This window comes from Echinops telfairi, unplaced genomic scaffold (assembly GCF_000313985.2).
Source record: "Echinops telfairi isolate 266 unplaced genomic scaffold, ASM31398v2 ScPeMD7_23;HRSCAF=83, whole genome shotgun sequence".
NCBI lineage: Eukaryota > Metazoa > Chordata > Mammalia > Afrosoricida > Tenrecidae > Echinops > Echinops telfairi.
Genome location: NW_022103920.1, coordinates 20,332,687 through 20,354,379, shown reverse-complemented (window position 1 = coordinate 20,354,379; position 21,693 = coordinate 20,332,687). Strand labels below are relative to the sequence as shown.

At 39.7% G+C, this 21,693-nt stretch overlaps 1 protein-coding gene across 6 annotated transcripts in view; it reads right to left on the bottom strand.

Moving 5' to 3' along the window:
• The window catches only part of POT1 (protection of telomeres 1), a 104,799-nt gene that overhangs the window by 23,479 nt on the left and 59,627 nt on the right, over nt 1-21,693 (bottom strand). For all 6 annotated transcript variants that reach the window (XM_004707784.3, XM_045288842.1, XM_045288844.1 and 3 more), the window contains 5 exons: nt 17,730-17,860; nt 13,345-13,635; nt 11,352-11,507; nt 5,885-6,054; nt 3,359-3,447 (listed from right to left, as the gene is read on the bottom strand). In XM_004707784.3, the coding sequence (XP_004707841.2) occupies nt 3,359-3,447; nt 5,885-6,054; nt 11,352-11,507; nt 13,345-13,635; nt 17,730-17,860 (837 nt within the window). The remainder of the gene's footprint in view (nt 1-3,358; nt 3,448-5,884; nt 6,055-11,351; nt 11,508-13,344; nt 13,636-17,729; nt 17,861-21,693) is intronic.

Below are 21,693 nucleotides of genomic sequence, written 5' to 3'. Positions count from 1 at the left end.
AAATGTGCATCACGAAAACATCCCAACCCAATGCTGCCCAAGCCCACAAGTCCAACATTAACCCATTAACCCAACACCAGTCCACAAAGTCCTCCACCTCACAAAACAGAGGCAATGATGTCGACTGCAGGAGGAAAGCTGAGTCAGTGAACGAACAAGCATCTCAGCACTAGCAGGGGTCTCCGCACGGCTGCTCCAGCACCCAAGGCTGCATCAGGATAGGTCCATGTAGCTTCTCCTTGGGGATGTCTTGTAGGAAGTAAATCTTGCAAGCTGAAGCGGGGAACTGCTAAGGCAGCTGTACCCTGGTGCAGCCATCACAAAACAAGAGACCCGAGAACTAGAAAGGCGAGGCTCACCACCCATTTATCCCTCTGCCTTTCAATTAGCCCCACATATGTTTATCAGCCAGGTTGGCACAATTAACTAACTCAGACTCTAATACGGGGATTGGCCAGTTTTTCAATTCCACTTGGTATAAAGTGAGAGAACTCAGAAGCAGGAACTGGGGAATCACAAACAATCGGACAACAAATCGTGAGCAAAGTGCAGCTTTTGGACCCAGAGATGCCTGGGGAGACTGATTACTGGCAAGGCAGAGACAGTGAGGTAGGGCAATGGACTTCCTGGGTCATGGAATGAGCAAGTCTTCTGGCAGGAGGCGGGCTTGCTGTGTCAGGTGCCCTTTGGACTAAGAAGTGATATAAAATTTGCCTAAGCACAGCAGAGCTCAAGGAGCTGTGTGACTGGAAGGCAGAGGACCAGTGGCATGCATGCGGGCACAACTGAGAAGAGGCTCCCCTGACAGGAAAACTGCTGTTTTTGATCCTTAAACGTAACCTGTTAACATCCCTGACAAACTCCCCCCCTTCCCCCGACCCCCAGTCATGAGTATTGTCTGTGAATTCTGTGTGGCCACTACAACAGATTAGCAAACTTCGGAAGGAAGCAGAGTGCCATGGGAGGAACAATTGGCGTCAGAATAAAGTAAAGAAGATTGGCGAGAGAAGGCATGTCTGTTCTCTGATATGGAGGGCATATACTTACTATGTGCCCCCAAGATTTATCACAGAGCCATCAAGACAAACATTTGCACAAAAACTGACAAGCTGTCCAACAGAACTGAACAATGAGCCCAAAGTAAGTCCACAAATAGATGGTCATTTGACTTCAGACAAAGATATCAAAGCAATTGAAAGGAACACGGAAGCATTTTCTACAAATGCTGCTATCCCTGACCCCAACCAAACCCACTCCCACTCAGTCTCAGAAAGCAGCCTCAGCTTTCTGTTCTCCCACTGAAAAGTCAGAAAAACAGTTAGGCTGCATTAGAACCTGCTTGGCTTTGCTGTCTGCTAATGGCTGACTAATGACAGATAACTTACATGAGCCTAGCACTGAAAGCTTCCGTTTTCTTTCTGTCAAAGGAGAAACTAGTAATATCAACCACATAGGGGTGTTAGGATAACATAATAATGCATGTAGGGACTTAGAGAGAGTGCCTACGTAAAGACAAATTTTCATGTTTATCATTACTAGAGTAAATGATTTTTGTGGGGTGGGGTGTAAAAATAACATATAGTAGAGAAACATCAACTAGATCATAGTATCCAAAATGTACAAATAGATAGTAAACCAAAATATAGTAACACAAAAAAACTTGCCTATTTAGAATTGTAAAATTCATATTTGAAAAGTAACCTACTCAGGTAGTCAATAATATAGATTCATACAGAATGATATTATTCATTAATATCTTATGGTTAGGTACTTGATTAATTCAATAAAGACCAGAAGCCATATACGTATCTAATTAAAAAAAACCAACTAGATGCTTAAAATAAGCATCAAAATAACCTTTGCCTCTTTTAGCAACCAACTGATAAACAATAGTTGTCTAAGAGGAAATTAAACAGAATTTATATGTGTGTATATACAACACAAATCAAGTAATGATAGTAACCCAATTTTAAAATGCAATTGTGCATTTAAAGAATAGTCATAATAACTTGGCATAGGGCAAAAATAGAAACGGAAGATATTTTCTATTCAAATAAGCTTAGCAAAAAACAACACCTCCTCCATATCAAAGAAACAACAGAATAAAGAGTAAGACTAAGATGTAGTCAATTACTTAAAATATGGCCCTTCTAGTCATAATTCTTTCTGTGATGTATCATAAATTCTAGCTTCCATGCCTGTGGTTATAATCCTCTTTTGGATGGAGTTCTCGCTATGTTAATGAACTGAATTAAGGAGGATTAAGTATCTACCTTAGTAGAAGGTGTGAACCATGTCACCATCTTTCGTTTCCTTGGGTGTATGTTCTGCTACTGAATAAAAGTCATCTACCATCTCAGAAGCAGGAACACACTAGGAGTCGCTGGACTATCAGAAGAAGAACCACCAGTTGAGCATGCTAGAGATCTGAGTGATGGAGGTCAGGAGCAGAAGCAGCAGAGGCTTCAGTACAGAGACCACAGGGCAGAGCAAAGGAGCCAGGTGGAGACAGAGGTCGTGGAAAGGAACCCATGAAACAGAACAGAGAAGGAGGAGGGAGAATGATACTGTGAAGCAGAGCATCAGGTGAGGTTTCTGGCTAACAGAGGCAGAAGTTAAGGGACCATGGGGCTCAGAGCCTGAAGACCAGAAAGAAATGTGGCTGCTGACTGAGAAAAGGTTCTGCTGTGGACCAGTGACCATTTCCTTACTGTTTACCAATCCTGCTTGAGGTACCTTGTTAACTTCCCCAATGAACCCCATCAGTTTGAGTTTAGCCTTGGAGTCCTGTGTGGCCATTGCAACAAATTATCTAACCCAGCAGAAAAGTAGTATATGAACAATAGTTGGTGTCAGAACAAGAAAAGTAAGCTGGAGGCATGGCTGACTCTTGCCTCATGGCAATGAGGGGGCCAGATGTCAGATATGGCCTCCCTGTCACTTATGCAAACATTATAAAGGAAGACGAGCTGGGTTTGGTTTTCAGTATACTGGGTGAAACTCCATCACAAAAGGATAATCTGTGTATGTGACCACTATTGTCAAAAGGGCAGAAAATGTTTTCACACAGTATTCCTTGATGGTTACAGGGGCAAGGGAGAAGTAAGGAAGGGTAAAGTAACGGCTATCAATACAGCAAGACAAAGGTCAAAACAAAATGGAGGAGGCAAGGGAGACACTGAGTGGAGTGTAAGAATCAAGGCCACAAAGATAAATATGGATAGCTATCTAAGCTAAACTGGTGTGGAAGCATACATGGGAGTTTACCTGTGAATACACAAAAGTTTGAACAGGTTATTAAGATAATAATAATAAGAGGATTATGTTGATGTTGAAAAAACCACTTTAAACTTCTTACTTGACATGTTCTGAATGCTGTCCTCACACTGTGATACACCGACACCATCGGTTTGTTGAATGGCTGTCAAATCTACAGATTCTAAAATCCTAGAAGTAAAAGAATATAGTTTTAAATTATCCATAACACAAAGTTAATATAGTTTACTTCTACCCACAGAACAAAAAAACTCACTAGAATTGTGAACACAATTTTGGTGCCTGTACTCTTCATTTCTTTGAAGGTCTATAACTTTTACAACATTAAGAGTCTAGCAAGATACTAGTGAATGGATTCATCGTTGGGTCCTTTCGAGTTGATTTTGACTCATAAATTCATGTGATAGAGCAGAACTATATAAGTGGATATTCTAGACTGTAATCCCTCCTTATATAAAATTTCCAGGTTTTTGTCCCTTGAAGCTGCTAGGTGGGTTGGAACCATTATAGCTTCAGTTAGCAGCAGACCACTTAGTCAACTACACCACAATAGGCAGTGGAAAGATACAATCTTTCAACAACAGCAAGCTGACAATTTAGTTAATGGATGGCATTCTGAGTCAGAGCAATCTCACTACAGAGTCAAGGAAGTAAAGTAGTGTTCTGCTACATATGCAAAAGTGAGATGTGAAATTGATGAGTGTTAAAATGAAAGATTATTTAAATTGGTTTAAAAATTATATTCAGTAAATTGAAACAATAACTCATTTCAATAAACACAAACCAACACAACAGAAAAATCCACCCCATTTCCACTGACTCACAATAATCGAACAGGGTAGAGTAGAACAGCTCTCAGAGGCTTCAGAGACTATACAAGGGGAAACCCCCAAAACTGGAATTGCGCTGCGTGGAGTGGAACTTTCGTAGTACACATTTTTCCCACTAGGCAAGCATCCAGCAGCTCGCTCTGAGCTGGTGCACCCAGTGGCATCACCTGGGAAGGTTCTCTCTGGTCACAGTAAATTTTTTCCTAAGAGTAGTTTCGCTTGAACCTCGTTTTTTGTTGTTATTGTTGTTGTTGTTTTTGTAAGAGAACAGCATGTGGCTGTGAAACTCTGTTTCCTGTTTGGGAAAATGCTCAAGAAACTGTTGTGATGTTGAACATCGCTTAGAAGGACAGCGCTATGGGAAGTACTCAAATGTACGAGGTTTTCTCATTTCAAAAATGGTGAAATGTCAATTGATGACACACCTTGTTGTGGACATCTGTCAACTTCCCAAATGGATGAAAATGTTGATTTGTTGTGCATTTAGAGTTCATTCCACCAGGTCAAACTGTTAATCAAGCTTTCTATTTAAAAGCTCTGAAAAGATGGCCTAACAGTGTGCAACAAAAAAGGCCTGCATTGTGGCAGACGGGGACTGGCTTTGCCACCACAACAATTAATCTGCTCAAGCAGCCATCTCTGTGCACCAGTTTTTGGCAAAAAAACAGCATGCCTCTCTTGCCCCATGCACCTTACTCCCCTGATCTTGCTCTGTGAGACTCCTTTTTTATTTTGTGAATGCAGAGGGACATGAAAGAACAGCGATTTGATGGCATAAAAGAGGTGAAGAAAAAACAAGGGATGTTCTGTCAGCCATCCAAACAGATGAGTTTGAAAAATGTTTCCAAGAATGGAGTCTCAGATTTTACAAATGTATTAAGTGTAATGGAGAGTACTCTGAAGGTGATAAGGCTGTTTTGTAAAAAAATTTAAATACATAGCTTTGAAGGAAAAAAAAAAGTTATTTATTTTGGTGCCCCTCATACATCTTAACAGGAGCAGATAGCCTCATCTGTCTCTTGTGGAGCAGCTGGTAGGTTTGAACTGCCAAACTTGTGTTTAGCAGTCCAATGCTTAACCTACTGAGCCACTATGGCTCCTTTATCTTAATTTAGTCAAATAATATATTTTCTATATTCCTTTGCAGATACATAGATTTATTTTTTACTGGTCAAAATGTGTCTGTACACATTGCTCATTAAGAATACTTCAGGGACAAGACTGTATATACAGCAGGGTTAGGATTATGATTTGACTTTCTGGGTATATCAGAAAATCTGAAAAATGTGATACCCTAAAACACTTGTTACCTGTGTATTCTGTGCCAGGCACTTTGGGAAATTTGGAGAATGTTATGGGAATAAGGAAGAAGTATTTTGGGAATTATACATATGTATCAAGTTTTCAACACCCTTTTCCTATATAACTTAGACGGAAACTTATTTGACCTACCACCTCCTTCTCAGGGGAAAAAAAAACAAACAAACCCAAAAAACAAACTACTCAGTATTAAAATCTATTACTCACTCACCCTGTGAAACATTGACTTGGCTCTGCTACTTACTATCAGAACCAACAATTACTTAGCTCCTGTTTGATCTGGACCATCTATTAAAAATTAGAGATAACAACCCTGAAAGGTATAAGGATCAACTACAAAGAACTATCACACACCCCATCATCCCCACAACCTCCCAGGAGGAACAATATTGTCTTGAATCACACAGCATCATAAATACCCCATTGACATTCTCTCCACTGGTAGACAATCTGCTTACTTTTTCAGTTGCTCCACATCCGAGTTACTTTCCGGCAAGACTCTGATTCCTCGACCATAGCTGGTACCTCCATGGAGGTGAAACTCCAGGGCTAATAATGTTGACTGAGTCTCTGAATTCACTGATTGAAGTTTGGTATGAAGGCTATAAATCCTAAGATAGCTTCCAATCTAAAAAGAGATATTTATTTTTAAAATGGGGAAAAAAAACATTATTTCCTGAAATTAAAAATAGTTCACAACTGTTAGGCAGGCACATGGACCCATTATAAAGAACAAAGGCTACAGGGTACATCACACCAGTGTTCAAGAACTGAATATCAGCCCATGAATACAAAATCCCTCCATATCCAAGTAACCCTGGAGTCAAAGTGGGTTACGCAGTGAGCTGCTAACTGCCAGGTCAGTGGCTCGAATCCAGTATGTTACTTGGTCTTGGAAATGTACAGAGGCACTTCTACCCTGTCCTATAAGCTCGCTATCAACGGACTCAATGGCACTGAGTTCAGTTTTTTGGTTTTAGCTAATTTTTACCACTGTAAGACTTAGTTCCATTTCTGACATTATAAAATGCGAAAAAGAAATATTGCATTTTAGCAAAGATAAATGGTTTGGAAATAGTCACCTACATAAGACTTAAACCCTCTATTTGCTTAAGGTTTCACTCATTTGAACTAATTGAAGGTTTAGGTAAGTACAATCACGAAACGCCCTCAGTAGGGGAACACTAGAAATGTGTTTGTTTCATGTACTGGATGTACTTCAAAGTAACAAGCACCTCTCCATCCCACACCACAGATGCAAGGAAAACCCTCCTGAAGGGAAGCCTGTGTGCCTGCAGCTTCACAGGGAAACCAATGAAAGATTCACACCGTCAACCTGACTCGATGCGCCTACATGACCTGACTTCACTGACAAGATTCTGGAATCATTCTATTTTCGTCATGCAGTACAAATATTCTATAGTTAACCTTTGATGATTTGTTAAAAGCCCTACCCAAAAAAACATTATAGACACTTTCTTCTACTGTAAAAGTCTTCCAATGAGAAAAATGTGGAATGTTATTTTAAAAAGTTGCCATTTACCCAAAAGGAGCCAGGTAAGCTAAATCACATGTTGAGAATGTATCTATAGGGAGAAACATTTATCAGCGAGTCACCGGTTAGGACTTTACTTGCATAAAAGCTCTTGGTGGTTGGATGACTGTGGCAGCATCGCTCCTCCCTTTCTCTAGAACAGAGTAACAGTGGGGAGGCTGTGTGTTAGAGAAAAGAAGAGGGGCGACTACGGAATAAAGCAACCTTCTACTTCTGCTTATTGTCGTTCCTCTTAAATTATATTTTTTATTACCTTCTATATCTAGTAGAGGAGACACATAGGGGAATAAAAATTCTCACTCCTAGATACTAGTCCTTAATTCCCCAAGGTATTTCCTTATGCGATGATGGAGCTGTGCACAGAGGGGAGAGCATTCTGCACGTGCTGCGGCCTTGCACTTAGGACATCACATCTGAAGAGCCAGGTAGAGGCAGGCAGAGAAGGAAAACCCAAGAAGCAAGAAAAAGAGGACAAAACTCATTTTCCTCATGATTTACAAAGTAGGGTCATGGATAAAAGTAATGCAAATTCCCATTTCTACTTATTGTTCTCTGACTTTTTATATGCTTATTAGTGATTCCTTTAAAAAATATACTTAGTATATGCATACAGTATAATTATATAATCAGCAAAGACTGGGAAAAGCCCCCAAGTTGAAGAAAGTAACCACATTAAAAATAAAGTATTTGATATTTAAATATTTAATACTATAAAAAAATAATATTCCCAGAGTTAATCTTTATATTTAATTGGCTCAAAATCCCAGGATCTTTTATGGAATTTGGAAGCTGATCTTAATAGTCATATAAAAATAGGTAAGTAAATGCTGAAGAATTAAGGTGGAGGCTTTCCTTTTCAAATAGTATATGTAAATAAAAATAATTAAAATGATGTTAATTCAAAGACACATGGATCAAGGTGGATAATTACTAAACTGTCAGAGGGAAGCACCAATTACTGAATGCTCGATATACTACACACACTTTTGGATGTATGAAAAAAAATAAACCAAAAAACTAACAGCATAATAAACATGGGTGCACATGCCCACAACTGGGATAAAGAGAGGTTGAGAAACAATGAACATGAGACCATTCAAGGGCCCAAAGAAGATTTTGTCTATCCACTTTTATTAAAATAACCAGAGGAGCAGTTACCCAAGGACACTCACTGTTCAGAGGGTGAGGAAGGAAGAAGAGATGGAAACAACACACAGGAAGGAGGTAGGATAAGAGGTTCCATTGTGGGGACTGCAGTCAATGAGATGAAACAAAACGTGCCCCAGTTGCTGAAGTGAAAACCGATCTGCTTTGCAAAGCAAATATATATATATGAAATAAATATAGCAAAAACATTTGGAAATGCTAAATTTAGATGATTGTGTTTCAAAATAAAATTAGAAGTCAAGCAGAATTTATTCCTTTCAGAGACTGCAGAAAAGTGACAACAAATTGTTATATCTAGAAATTCCTTCTGGAGGCAGCATTGCATTTTTTTTTCCTTCAAATTTGGCTCAATACATTGCGAAATATGTCAGAATAGACAGATACTACTTGTTGGCAATGTCATCAGATTCCAAGGAGGGAATGAGGGAGTGATAACCAAAAACAACTTTAAATAGTTTCAGTACACAAACGCACACACATATCCAAAGAAGCAAAAAAATAAAAATCAACAATTAAGAAACCACCATCCCTTTAGGAAATACTCAAATTACTCCATATAAACTAACAAGACCACCTTCTTCAGCTCATTATTTGTAACTTCCTGTGTATGTGTCAGAGTAGCAAATCAAACTACAGCTTTTGGGCCAGTGACATCCCAAACATAATATGACCATGTGTATCCTATAATTATTTTAATTGTGTCAGGATAACACCAAGTACTTGAAAGCATGGCTTTAGAGAATTGACAAAAGGTTTGAAGTATGTCTGTACATGTATCTATGTAAAATATTTCGTAAATAGCGTGTATTTTAAAACCTGGATAAGAAAATGTTAAGAGTAATTTAGGCGTAAAAGGTATCAATGACATAAATTGTATCCAACTTTATAATTGGCATAACTCCCCTACTTACTTCCCCCAGATCTGATACAATACATAAATCTGTTGAACTAGTACCACATATTTTGGTACAAAATGCACTCTCAAGCAATTGCCTACAGTGCTGATGAACGTTCATTTCCAGCAATGACATCTGACTCTGAAAACAAACATGTGATGTCATCACACATTAAGTAAGCGTTAAAGTTATACTCGCTTACATAGAGATTTTTAAAAAATCCTTGTCATTTTTATACTGTATTGCAGATAGAGGTAAGGGCTTCAAAAAATTCCTGATTTTTCATTATCTTTTAGTTCCATCTCCCATGAACTTTTTGAAGCCCCCTGGTAATGCCATGAGAGATGCTATTTCTGGAGAATCAAAGACCACACATTTGATTTATGTGTGTGCATTTCACCCTCTAGTGGACAGGATACAAAGAGCCTACAAAGGGAGAAGAAACACCTGGGAAAAATGCACAGGACTTACTGATTCCTTCTGCAGCAGCTATGCCCAACTTTCCCCTCGTTCTGTCCAAAGCACTGAGCTCGATGCTGATCAGAATATGGACACGAAACGTGGGAACAGAGCGGGAATAGAAAATACTATGAATACACCATGGGCAAAAGAAAGCAATAAACTGTGGAAGTCAGTGTGAAGATCATGTTAACTGAGGTGAATCGAATATGTAAATTCAGGTAAGATCTCTAACTGGAAAAAAAACAATATGAACTGTATCAGTCTTATTTTTGAAAAGAACAAATCAACATTGATACAGCATTTTAGGAGGAAAAGCATCAAAATGTTTTCCATAATCAACTTTCTTTGACACAGTTGTGAACGAGTGTGTGTGTGTGTGTGTGTGTGTGATGTGTGCATGTATAACGGACAACAGGGGGCTGTGTTTAACCTAACATTGATTTGAGTTGTGTGGCCTTCTTTGTAGTACAATGAGCACTGGAAATATGTCCTTCTCAATAGGCATTTACAAAGGGAAGGTGGGCAGAACAATTCACATGTAAAAAGCTTCAGTGAGCTACTGCTGTGTCCTCCTAACTTCCTTACACAGTCCGAGAGACAGTTCAATCAAGAAAACAATTCCTTCTAATGCTAAAGAGGTCTAGCCCTAAAACAAACTGTGGATTCAAACACTGCCCTCATTTTACTAGCTACAGAATCTTGGCAATTTGCTTATTTTTCTAAGTGTCTGTTTTCTCACTTGAAAAATGGGGATGATGATGACACTTATTGCAGAAAATACCCCCAAAAACAAATCCACCACGACAGTGACCGCAACTTATAGAAAGCAACAAACCCTCTGCAATCAAGTTGATTCTCTTGGTTTCTAAGGTTGTACATCTTTAAGGGAGAAGTCTTTCCCCCCAAGAGCAGTTCGAACTCTCACACCATTGTGTCCATTCCAATTGCTATCAATCCTGGGTCAAACTGTCCCCGTGAGCGCCAAAAGCCATGTCTTTCTCCCAGAGTGGCTAGTAGTGGTTTCAAGCTGCTGACCTTGGGTTTAGCAGCTCAATGTGTAGCCCACTCACTACGTGACCAGGGCTCCTTTCCAAGCCATAGTCCTCTTGGATAGTGTTTCCCAGACAATACATATTTATGGGAGCAGGAAGCCTCATTTTCTACCAGCGAGTTTGAATAGCTGAACGTCTAACCTGTAGCTCCACCAGGGTTCTGTATTGTATAGAATAGTGCCACATAAACATGAAGTTCTGAATAAATGATACTCATTATTAATATTCATTTATGGTACCACTACTTTCTAGAACGTATACTTACAAATAAAAGATGAAACTCATGAAGAAGAAAATACCCACTAAACTTTCAGTTATCACTAGGAAAAAATAGTATATCTAAACGACAAGCTTTCATCTAAAAATCTTCTCTCAAAAACAGTGAGCAAATTCTATAAACTATAAACTTCATAAACACACACAATTTAAAATAAACATCAGAGATGCTTGAACAGTCAGTGGTTAAACTCTATCAAACCAACGAGCAGAGCTTAACGTATCCATTCACACTATTTCTATAACCTTTGTTGTTTCACGACGATGTGTGTGAGAAAAATGTTCACTATTTTTATGTCTGTAAATCTGTGCATGAATTAAGACATTCAGGAAATGTTCTTTAACTCAAGTTGTTCAATCCATTAAGAATTAAATTATCTTTTAATACACACATTTTAAAGGTTAAAGAGTAAAGAAAAACCTCTTTGAAGTAGATTTCCAGACTCTGAATATCATGTAATTCAATTACGCCCCAAATCGGTAAAAAATAGTACATATACTTGCTACTCATTATCACCTTCAGAGATTTTGCCACTCGAACATGGTTGTCGTAGACCAAAATATCTACTGCCAGATTGTGTAGGCGCTGGATGTGACTCAAATCACCTTCCAGAAGAAGGTCACGGATTAAGACCCTCCAAGATGGAAATGGGGTCCTGGTACCATCCCATACCTGCCACATGGGGACAGAACAAAGTTTAATGATCATTTTAAAAACTACTGTTGCTAAAAAAAAAAATGCGACTGTGATATACAGGTAATTAATTATATGCTAATTATCTGCAGAAATTATGTAACAAGTTTAAATTGTAAATGAGATGGGGGTTTACAATTCAGATCATCAATTTTGTATTCAACAGCTTAAACTATTAATCAACGCCTCCCAAAAGTTTACCCTTCACCCACTCCTTCATTTCCTTTTAAAAAGCTCTTATTTAATTTTTACATTCATTTCAGCATTTTATATTTAAAGTAACAGTGACATGAGAACAGATTTCACTTATCTGAGAAGGTTATCTATAAGACAGGGATGAAGGCATATGTTGTGTAGCTTTTGAGAGAAAGTACATACATTCATGTCAGATAAAAGGTGGCAGATGTTAACTCAAAGTTAAAGAATTTTCCAACGAAATTTATGTAAGAAAATTAATTTTGCTGCCCAAGAGGGGCCTTCTCACTGTCATTCTCCAGTGCGCTGTCGGAGCGCACGTTCATTTATTCAGTACGTCACACTGGGCAGAGCATACTCATCGGAAGCTCAAAGTCCTTTTAACTGTGGATGATTTTCTATTGCTTTAGCTCCCATTTTTTCATACTTGATTTAAATTATTTTATATTATGTATTACATAGATATGTGATGTTTCCAACTTCAAAAGTCCATCTTTTATTCAAAGATTCCTCTTTATTGTTATTTAAGAAGGGCAATAGGTAAACGAGGCCACCACTCGTCTTTCTTGCCCTGCGGCTCCAGTGTATCAGGGAGCAGGATTAAAAGCAGTGTTTGCTTAAATGCATCCTCCCAGCATGGGCAAATGAAGATGACACCTGACAACTGTCTTCTCCAGAAGCTACTGATGAGCTAAAGTGGGGTTGGAATAAAAAAAAGAAGACAGGTCTTACTTTACCTTCTTTATCCTGCTGATTAAAAAACAAAACAAAACATAAAAAGAACAACAAGCACAGGGAATCCAGGACAGACGACTCCTTCAGGACCAGTGGTGAGAGGGGCGATGCCTGGAGGGTGGAGGGAATGTGGGGTAGAAAGGGGGAACCGATTATAAGAATCTACGCATAGCCTCCTCCCTGGGGGATGGACAGCAGAGAAGAGGGTGGAGGGAGACATTGGACAGTGTAACTTATGACAAAACAATAATGATTTGTGAATTATGAAGGGTTCAGGAAGGAGGGGCTAGTTGGGAGGGAGGGGGAAATGAGCAGCTGATATTAAGGGCTAAAGTAGATGGCAAATATTTTGAGAATGATGAGGGCAACAAATGTACATATGTGCTTGACACAACAGATGTATGTATGGATTGTGATAAGAATTGTACTAGCCAATAAAATAAAATTAAAAAAATAACAAACAATACTTCACAAATATCCACGAAGCGGGTGGTAACGGGATGAGAGAAGAGAACCCACCGCACCAAGAAAGAGAAAGAGTGTGAAGGCAGGCAGGGCTCCCTGAGGGAGGCAGAAAGAAGCACACAGAATCTCAACACAAAGCAGCAGCAGTAAACGTCTTTCCTTAGCATCAAATGAAGAAAAACACAAACAAAGCATAAGCACCCTATACTTATATTACAGAACTTATACTCTTCTAGGAGAGAGTGGTGAAAAATGTGCAAAATTAGAGCTGTAGGTGTACCCAGGCTCACCAAACTTGTAAGCTAAAAATCAAGTCCTTAAGATAAAGTACACTTATTTATTCAAATCCTAAAATATTATCTCTTTGTAGATACATAGTTGATGCTTTCAATTTGCAAGTTCAAAATATATATCTACCTACCTTCAGAAGAAATGATGTTCCATCCACTTCTGATTTCCCCAGAAGCTGGCAAGTCAAGTCAAAATACTGCATTGGCTGCACATCACACAATTGCAGTAGTGATGAAGACGGTGGGAGGTGATTAGATGCCCAAATACGTAAGGCTTCGACCATTTTGCGGTCCCCGGTGGTGAAATTGAAATACTTGCTTGAAGTACGAGGTATAATAGGAGCACCCAAAGTCCCCTCAAAAGTCAAAGAGGCAAAGCCGGAGCTGGTGATACCCTGGGCCTCATTTTTGTACACCTGGATCTAAGAGAGCCGTGGGAGAAACCCGGCAGGCAAACAGTTCACTGATGCAACACCCAAGAGCAGAATAAAACTCAAGAAAAATTTTCCCAAAAGATTAAAAGTACTTCTTTCACTTAGCACAGTGGTTCTCAGTCTTCCTGTTGCTGTGGCCCTTTAATACCTTTAACGTTCTGGTGACCCCCAACCACAAAATTGTTTTCATTACTACTTAATAACTGTAATTTTGCTCTGTTGTGAATTGTAATGTAAATATCTGATATGCGGGATGTATTTTCATTGTTACAAATTGAACATACGGGGGCGCGACCCACAGGTTGGGAACCGCTGACTCAGCATATGGAATTATAAAATGAACTGGTGCTATTGTAACATGTACACAGAAAAATACTACAACAATTCTCATTATTTTTTTTAAACAAGCTAGGTCATGTATTCATTGATAAGATTCATTGATCTTAACCCTAATTTTAACATTTCACTTATAACCGATTTTATTAAGGTATAATCTTTATGGGAGTAGAAAGCCCCATCTGTCTCCTTGAGGTAGTTGGTGGTTTCTAACTGCCGGCCTTGCAGTTAGCTGCCCGATGCGTAACCACTACACAACCTCCCTGAAAGGTCAGGCAGAGAGGCATACCAGGTGCAGAATCTGAAGGATGCTCTCCACTCTCCCATCCCCTGCTTCTGAGACGGTTTACTTTATACCCAGCAGAACGGCAGTATCTCACAGCTGAATGATATAATACAATCAGTACAGTCCTACACTTTCTTATCCACAGCCATTAGGAAGAAGTCATTTGGTGGAGTAACAACGAATATCTAAGGCTGGAAGAGCCATAAATAATTGACAGCACTGCAACCAGAAACGGCCTGGAATTCAAACCAGATCACTTAGAATGGCAAATATCGTGGCTGATGTCAGATGGATCTTGGTTAAAAGCAGAGAATACAAACAATTGTTTACCTGTATTTTACTGACTACACAAATGTATCCAACTGTGTGGAACATAACAAATCATGGATTGCGTTACATAATTCTAGAACACTTAACTGTGCTCAGGTGGGAAATGTACATAGATTCAGAAGCCGCCTTTGAAATAAAACAAGTAAATATGGTGTGTTTTAAATTCAGGAGAGATGTGTAAGGGTGGTGACCTTTCAGAACAGTTATTCAATTTTAAGATGAGCAAAATAATCCGAGACACTGGGCGATATGAAGAAAACCGTGTCAGGACTGCAGGAAGGCTCATTAACAATGAGTTTACCTGCAGATAGGAAATTGCTTGCTGAAAATGAAGAGAACTTGAAGCAATTACTGATAAAGATCAAATCAGAATGTTTAATATGGATTAGACATCAACATACAAAAAGGAAAATCTGCACACTGGATCAATAAGAAACATATGCAGAGAAATAATTTAAGTCAAGAATTTTTCATTTTATTTGAATCCACAATTAATGCAGAAGGCAGCAGTGAAAAAAAAAGTTAAATAGCAAAGATGTCACTGTGAGGAGTAAGAAGCACCTAATCCAAGTCACAGTATTTTCTATTGTCTCGTATGCAAGCAGAGGCTGAACGTATTATAAATAAGGAAGGCCAAAGAAGACTTGATATTTGTGAGTTAGGGTGTAGATGAATAAGATGAAATATTCCATGGACCTCCAGAAGAATGAATGAGGTGTTGGAAGAATACAGTAAAACGCTCCTTAGACATGATAAGACTCCGTCTGGCATATTTTATACATGTTATCAGGAAAGACCAGTGCTGGAGAAAGGGATTGTGCTTTGTGAAGTAAAGAATCATCATAAAAAGAGGAGGGTTTTCAAAGAGATGGACTGACAACAGTGACACAAGAACGGACTGACTCAAACATAACATTAATTGTGATATCCAAGACCAGAAACTGTTGTGTTCTGCTTACAGAGGGTCATTGTAAGTCACAGCTTATTGGATGCCACCTTATAACAACAAACTAGAAACTACCATATGTCCAACACTAACACAATAAATAAATTCTGGTGTACTGGCACAATGGAATACCATCAGTGATTAAAAAAACATGATCAGCGAGCTGAATAAGTACATGTTTTTGCACGAATATCTACTTTCAATTAAAGAAGAACAATAATAAAATACATGAGGATTGCAGCGTGTATTATACAAATATGACTCTCATTGAAAATGACAGTGTGAAAGAAAAGTAAGCAACGTTTAATAGTTTGGGTAAGCTGTAATAAGATCATTATTTCTGTTTCTCTTTTCATCTTTCCATGGTTATCTTGCCATCCTTCTGCTCAGAGGAAACAGCACTAACAGTATGCTTTCTGGAACTCTCAGGTCATGGGCTTCCAGAGCAGCACATAGCCCATGAGGGGCACATGTCATCCGAAGCATCATGAATAAAAAGAGCAACCAAGATAACACAAGTCTTCATGTAAACAAGAAGAAAAGAAAAAAAGAGAAATCTTTAGTCTAAGGGCTGGAAATTATCAACGTGTTTAAAAGCTGTCAAAGGCAGACAGTGATTTCCATAAAGTCCAATAAAAGTTGCAGTGAATTAGCCATAGCCTTTGTTACTCCCAGAAAACAAGCTTCTTCTTCCTGATGGGACTAGTTAACAAGGTGGAGAAAGATCCTCTTGGATATGATTCTGCTGAATTGTGATTACCATCCTGCCAGGTATAATATGAGCCATTTCAGAAGCAAGAAGTGGGTAAATCTCACTACCAGCAAGAGAAGTCAGGAGCAGAACACGTCTTTTAGACCCAGAGCTTCCTGCACACTGAACCTTCTTGATCCAGGAGACAGCTGTGGCACTAGAGAAAAAGAAACAGCAGAACCAGAAGACAGCCCCCAAAGCAAGTGCAGCTGAGTGCTTCTGGGCAGGTGGCTGGCTTATGGAGTCGGTGCTTCAAGGCACTTAACTGGAGGAGCTGGGTTTGCTGACATAGGAAATGGAGTTGAGTGCCTCTGGGCTGAAACTTAGAGCATAATAACATGTCCTTTAAGCATTTGCTGGCAACTCTGAAAGAGCTTTGTAACACTGACTGAGCAGGGCTGAGTCCAGGCCAAGAGACTAAGGGCCAGAAAGAGGCCTCCCTGTAGATATGAGAAGAGAAAAAACTGTCCTGACTGATCAACCCTACCCAGAGCATTTCTCACCTGAACTGTATAACCTGTTAACTTCCTTAATAAACCCCATAATTGTGAGCATCATCTGTAAGTTATGTGTGGCATTTTCAAGGAATTATAGAACCCAGCTAAAAAGTAGAGGGACTGATGGAAGGAAGGTGACCTCATATCTGACCTCTGCCTGTGGCAATCCTCACTGGGAGCCAGAGGAGGTCAGATGGCCCTCACGTTGTTTTTATATCCCTGAACAACAACAAAAACGGAAGTAAAGCAATACCAGAGCCAAAGATTAGCTAGTTAGTGAAGTTGCACTTACGTTTCTTATAGCAAGTTTTAGATTTTAGGCCAGGCCAAAATCGAGTATGTCTCAATATTTTCACTCTGCTTGAACTAATAGATCAAAGAGGAAAGATGATAATCTCCCATTCTTATACATTTTGTTGCCCTTAGGATATTTTTATTCAAGCTTAATCTGGAAAATATTTTAAAGCATCAATCTAAACTTAGAAAGAAGTTGAAAAGATGAAACCTGAATCATAACAATTAATATTTTCTGAGAAGGAGCCCTGGGGCCCAGTGAGTGGTGTGTTGGCTGCTAACCAGCCCTGAAGAAGCGGCAGTTCAGAAGTGAGTAGCCACGCTGTGGGATAAACGTACCGCGTCTCCTTCTGCAGAGGTGCACAGTCTTGGGGATCCTTTGAGCAGACCTACTCTGTCTGAGGAGTTGGAATTGACTTGATGACAGTGAGTTTAATTTCTGGTTGAGGTTTGACAGGCAGTTTGGTCAAATTACCAGGTTTCCCACTATAAATTATTTAGTCTATATACATTTTTTTTCTTAACCCTCCTGAAACGTTTGATGTCATGTTCTAACAAAGCAACCATATAATTAGTGCTAACTAGATTTTAAGAACAAAGAGTTCTCTTCAAAATACAAATTTTAGACAGTATGAATTATACCTTCAGCCTGTGGAAGCGAACGATATCTCCATTTTTATAAATTATTGGGAGGGCTTCATAGTTTCCACTAAAAAGCATGCAGGTTAATTTTATATTTGTCTGGTCCACAATTGTTACCACTGAGCAATAATCTGGAAGACACAAAAATATTTTGAAGTTAGCATTACCTGATTTAGCATTTCAAGGCATTTGACAAAAAATGATTACGTTGAATTCAAAAGAAACACCTTGATCCTTCCTTCAATTAACTCTTCCAAGAGAAAACGTAGTCATTTTCTTGGCTCTTAAAATATACACTGCTAAGTTATTTTGCAAATGTCCCTCTCAAAATTTAGAAAGGTGAGAAACATTATGCGTACCCTCTGACAACTGCTCAGTTATCAGCCAGGTGTCTGACACTGTGCCAGGAGGGTTCCTTTCATAAACATCTCACAGACCGTGGTTTGCCTGAGAGGGTGATACTTGCTTGAGGTTGAGAAACAAACAAAAGCTGTTATTGCTGTGTGAGTCAGCGCCAACTTTTAGCAGCCCTGCAGACAACGAAACGAGGCGGCTGGTCCTCCCCCAACCTCACAACAGCACCCGGGCTTGAGCCCTGTTGTAGCAACTGTGTCAACTCGTCTCCTCGAGGAACTTCTTTTACTGTTGACCTTCCGGTGTGCCAGGCATGATGTCCTTCGCTAAGGACAGGTCCTGCTTGACAACATGTCTAAAGTATGAGAAACATTTGCCGCCATCATGAGATGACATAAAAAAACAAATGTGGTGCTGTGTCCATGCCAATTCACAGCCAGCCTACGTCCTGCAGTGCGGCACTGGTCTCAAGAGGGTCTTCAAGATGAGGGCCATGAGAAAGGCAGACCTCCAAGCCTTTCTTCCAGGCAGTGCTGGACGGATTTGAACCACCGTTTCGGTTAACAGCTATATACGCCGCTGTTGGTGTCACCCAGGAACTGCTATACTGCACAGAGATCCCATGAACATGACTAATAAAATTTAGGATTTCAGTATATGTGAAATACAAATAAAAATTCAAAGAAAACTATGTCATAACAAAAAGCTCAAATGAAAAAATAACGTGAACTCTTGCTAATTATCTACAAACGGTTATACAGTAAGATATCATAACATTTAAACTGGTAAAGACCTTTATAATGATACTTGGGTTACCATGCAAACAACTCCTTTAAAGAGTAGCATCCTCTGCACGTCTGCCCTGGATCCTAGGGCACCTATGGTATGGAGGCAGAAAAGAACAAACAGAAAGAAGAGGAGGGATAGAAGACATCTACATATTTCAGGAGGCCAGGAGAGAAAAGGGTGAAGGAACAGAGCACAAGATGCTCTAATGTGGCTATCGTGAGGGCTAGAGCCACTGAGAGCAAGGATGGAAGGGAAAAGTGGGCCAATACATGTACAAATGCTGCCAAGATCACCCATCCCCCTGAGGATGACATCAGGCAGCCAGGCACAGCATCTTCGTATCTCACACTACCCCATCCCTGACCACAGGGCCTTTTCCAAGGAAACTGAATAGTTGAGGGAAAACTAGCAGCATTTTTTGGAAGGGCAGAAATAAAATCGAAGCTTCCAAGCTTTGGAAAACCTCTATGTGCCATGATAGCCTGACAGCTTCCCAACACTTAGGCTTTTCTCTTGAGAGCTCTTGACATTAATAGATGTGAATTTTTGCTAATGGTATTCTTTGTGGTATACGATAAAATGTGTCAGCATTTAAATGACCTGTATAACTCAGGAAAATCAGTGTTTTTCCAAAGGAAAATTACTCGAAGTGCAAGATGGATCTAAGGATTTTAATTCAATACAGTACGACCTAGTGCATTGTTAAAGTTTCAGACTTATTACTGCAGCCAACCTCTCAGAAACTCACGCATGCTGGGTTTTAGGAACCCTATTACAGTTGCTAAGGAAAGGCCATCAGTTCAAATCCACCAGACAGTCCAGAAAAGATGGGTTCTGACCCCCACTCCTGGTACCATAATGTGTTAATCTAGGTAAACTAGAGAAACAAATCCACAGAAACTCATATATGTATAAGAGTTTTATATATAGGGTAACTGTACATTCCGAAAGCATCCCAACCTAGTCTAAAAGTCTGACTTAGCCCATATGTCCCAGAGTGATCTACAAAGTCCTCCTCAACTCACAAAACACACACAATGACACGGAATGCAGGAGGATAACAGGCCGGTGAGTAGAAAGTCTTTGAATCCAGTGGCATTGTAAGTATCTTAGCATTGGCAGGGGTCTCCACACGGCTGCTCCACCACCCAGGCATCAGGGTAGGTCCATGTGACTTCTCCTCAGGGATGACTTGCAGGAAGCGAGCCTTGCTAGCTGAAGCAGAGAACTGGCTAAGGCAGCTGCACCCTGGTCCGACCATCAGAGAGCAAGAGACCCGAGAAATAGGAAGGTGAGGCTCATCGAACCATTTATCTCTCTGCCCTTCAATTAATCCCACATGCGTTTATCAACCAGGTTGGCACAATAAACCTTAACTATGATTTACAACCTTGGAAACCCTACAACTGTGTCCTATTGAGTTACTAGGAGCCAGAACCGACTCGATGGCAATGGGTTTGCTGGGTTTCGGTGCTGTATCAAAGAATATACAAAATTATTTTCGGTGCTGTATCAAAGAATATACAAAATATACATATCATCTGAAAAGATTATGAGAGAAATTTCTCCTATTCCAATTAAATATCTGTGTGAGGCCAGAATGTCTGTATACTTTATATACTTCAACCTATGCAACTTGCCATGGCGGGTTAAGAGCTCAACAGAGAACTTGCCACCTTCTATTGCTCCAGACATTACAGAGAAGTAAAAAACTATCAGTATCATTCATGTCACATTGTATTCTTTTGTAACATAGCACTATAAATTACTCCTAAAAAGCAAACTCCCTGCCATGGAGTCAATTCCAACTCCCAGAGCCTGTAAACTGAAAACTGGCTCTCTGTGCTTACGAGACTTTTGCTTTTTTTTGGCCCCAAAACAATTTGATTAGGAGCTAATCCAGACATCATAGCATCGCATAGTTCAATCACATCAAACAGTACTGTACAATTGTTACCTCAGTTTCAAAGCACTTCCTTCTGTTTTGAACTCCTTGATACCAGCTCCCCTCCCCGCCCCAACCTCCCCCACTGTATCCCCAGGCACCCTTATTCTAATTGTTGTCCCCCTAGGTTCATCAATCCTGGGTGTCATATAAATGAAAACTAGGAAAACACATAATGAAGATTCTAGAAGGCTACCCACAATGACAAAGTACATTAAGAGATAAACCCCAATTGACAAAATTATAAACCACAGAAAATATTGAAAACCAGATGGAGCTAAAAGTGTATCAGAGGGCAGATGATCAAGTGTCAAGGTTTTAACCGCTCAAGTCAGGTTAGTCACTTCAATCTACTACTGTCATCTCTCCAATGCTCTGTTTGGTATCCCCATCCCTCATTACGGCTAGGGGGAAATCACTGTAGGCTTATTTCCTGGGCAGATTTCGCAAATGGATTTTGGGCTTCCGCTGTCATCCATAGCCTTGTGCACATCAGACTTAGACACTTTTAGCTCTGATAATATTCCCTCCTTCAGCTCTGGATTATATAACTTATAATCTAACTCCTTACAAGAGCAGAAATCCTCATATTCCTCCCCCAGCGAGCTGGTGATTCTGAACTGCTGACTTTGCAACTAGCAGCCGGCATTCTAACCCACTGTACCACTGGGGCTCCTTGTATGACACAAAGGGACTTTTTAAGTTTTTTGGAAAATTGCAGTATCTTTCAATTCCATTTTTACACGAACTCTTTGAAACCTTATCCTATAAAACTTAACACTTATATGGTGGGAAGCGGCTATTCAAGACTAAAGTTCCCGTTGTCTTGACACATTCTCTTCAACAGTTCTTGTATCTCTACCAACCCCACATACT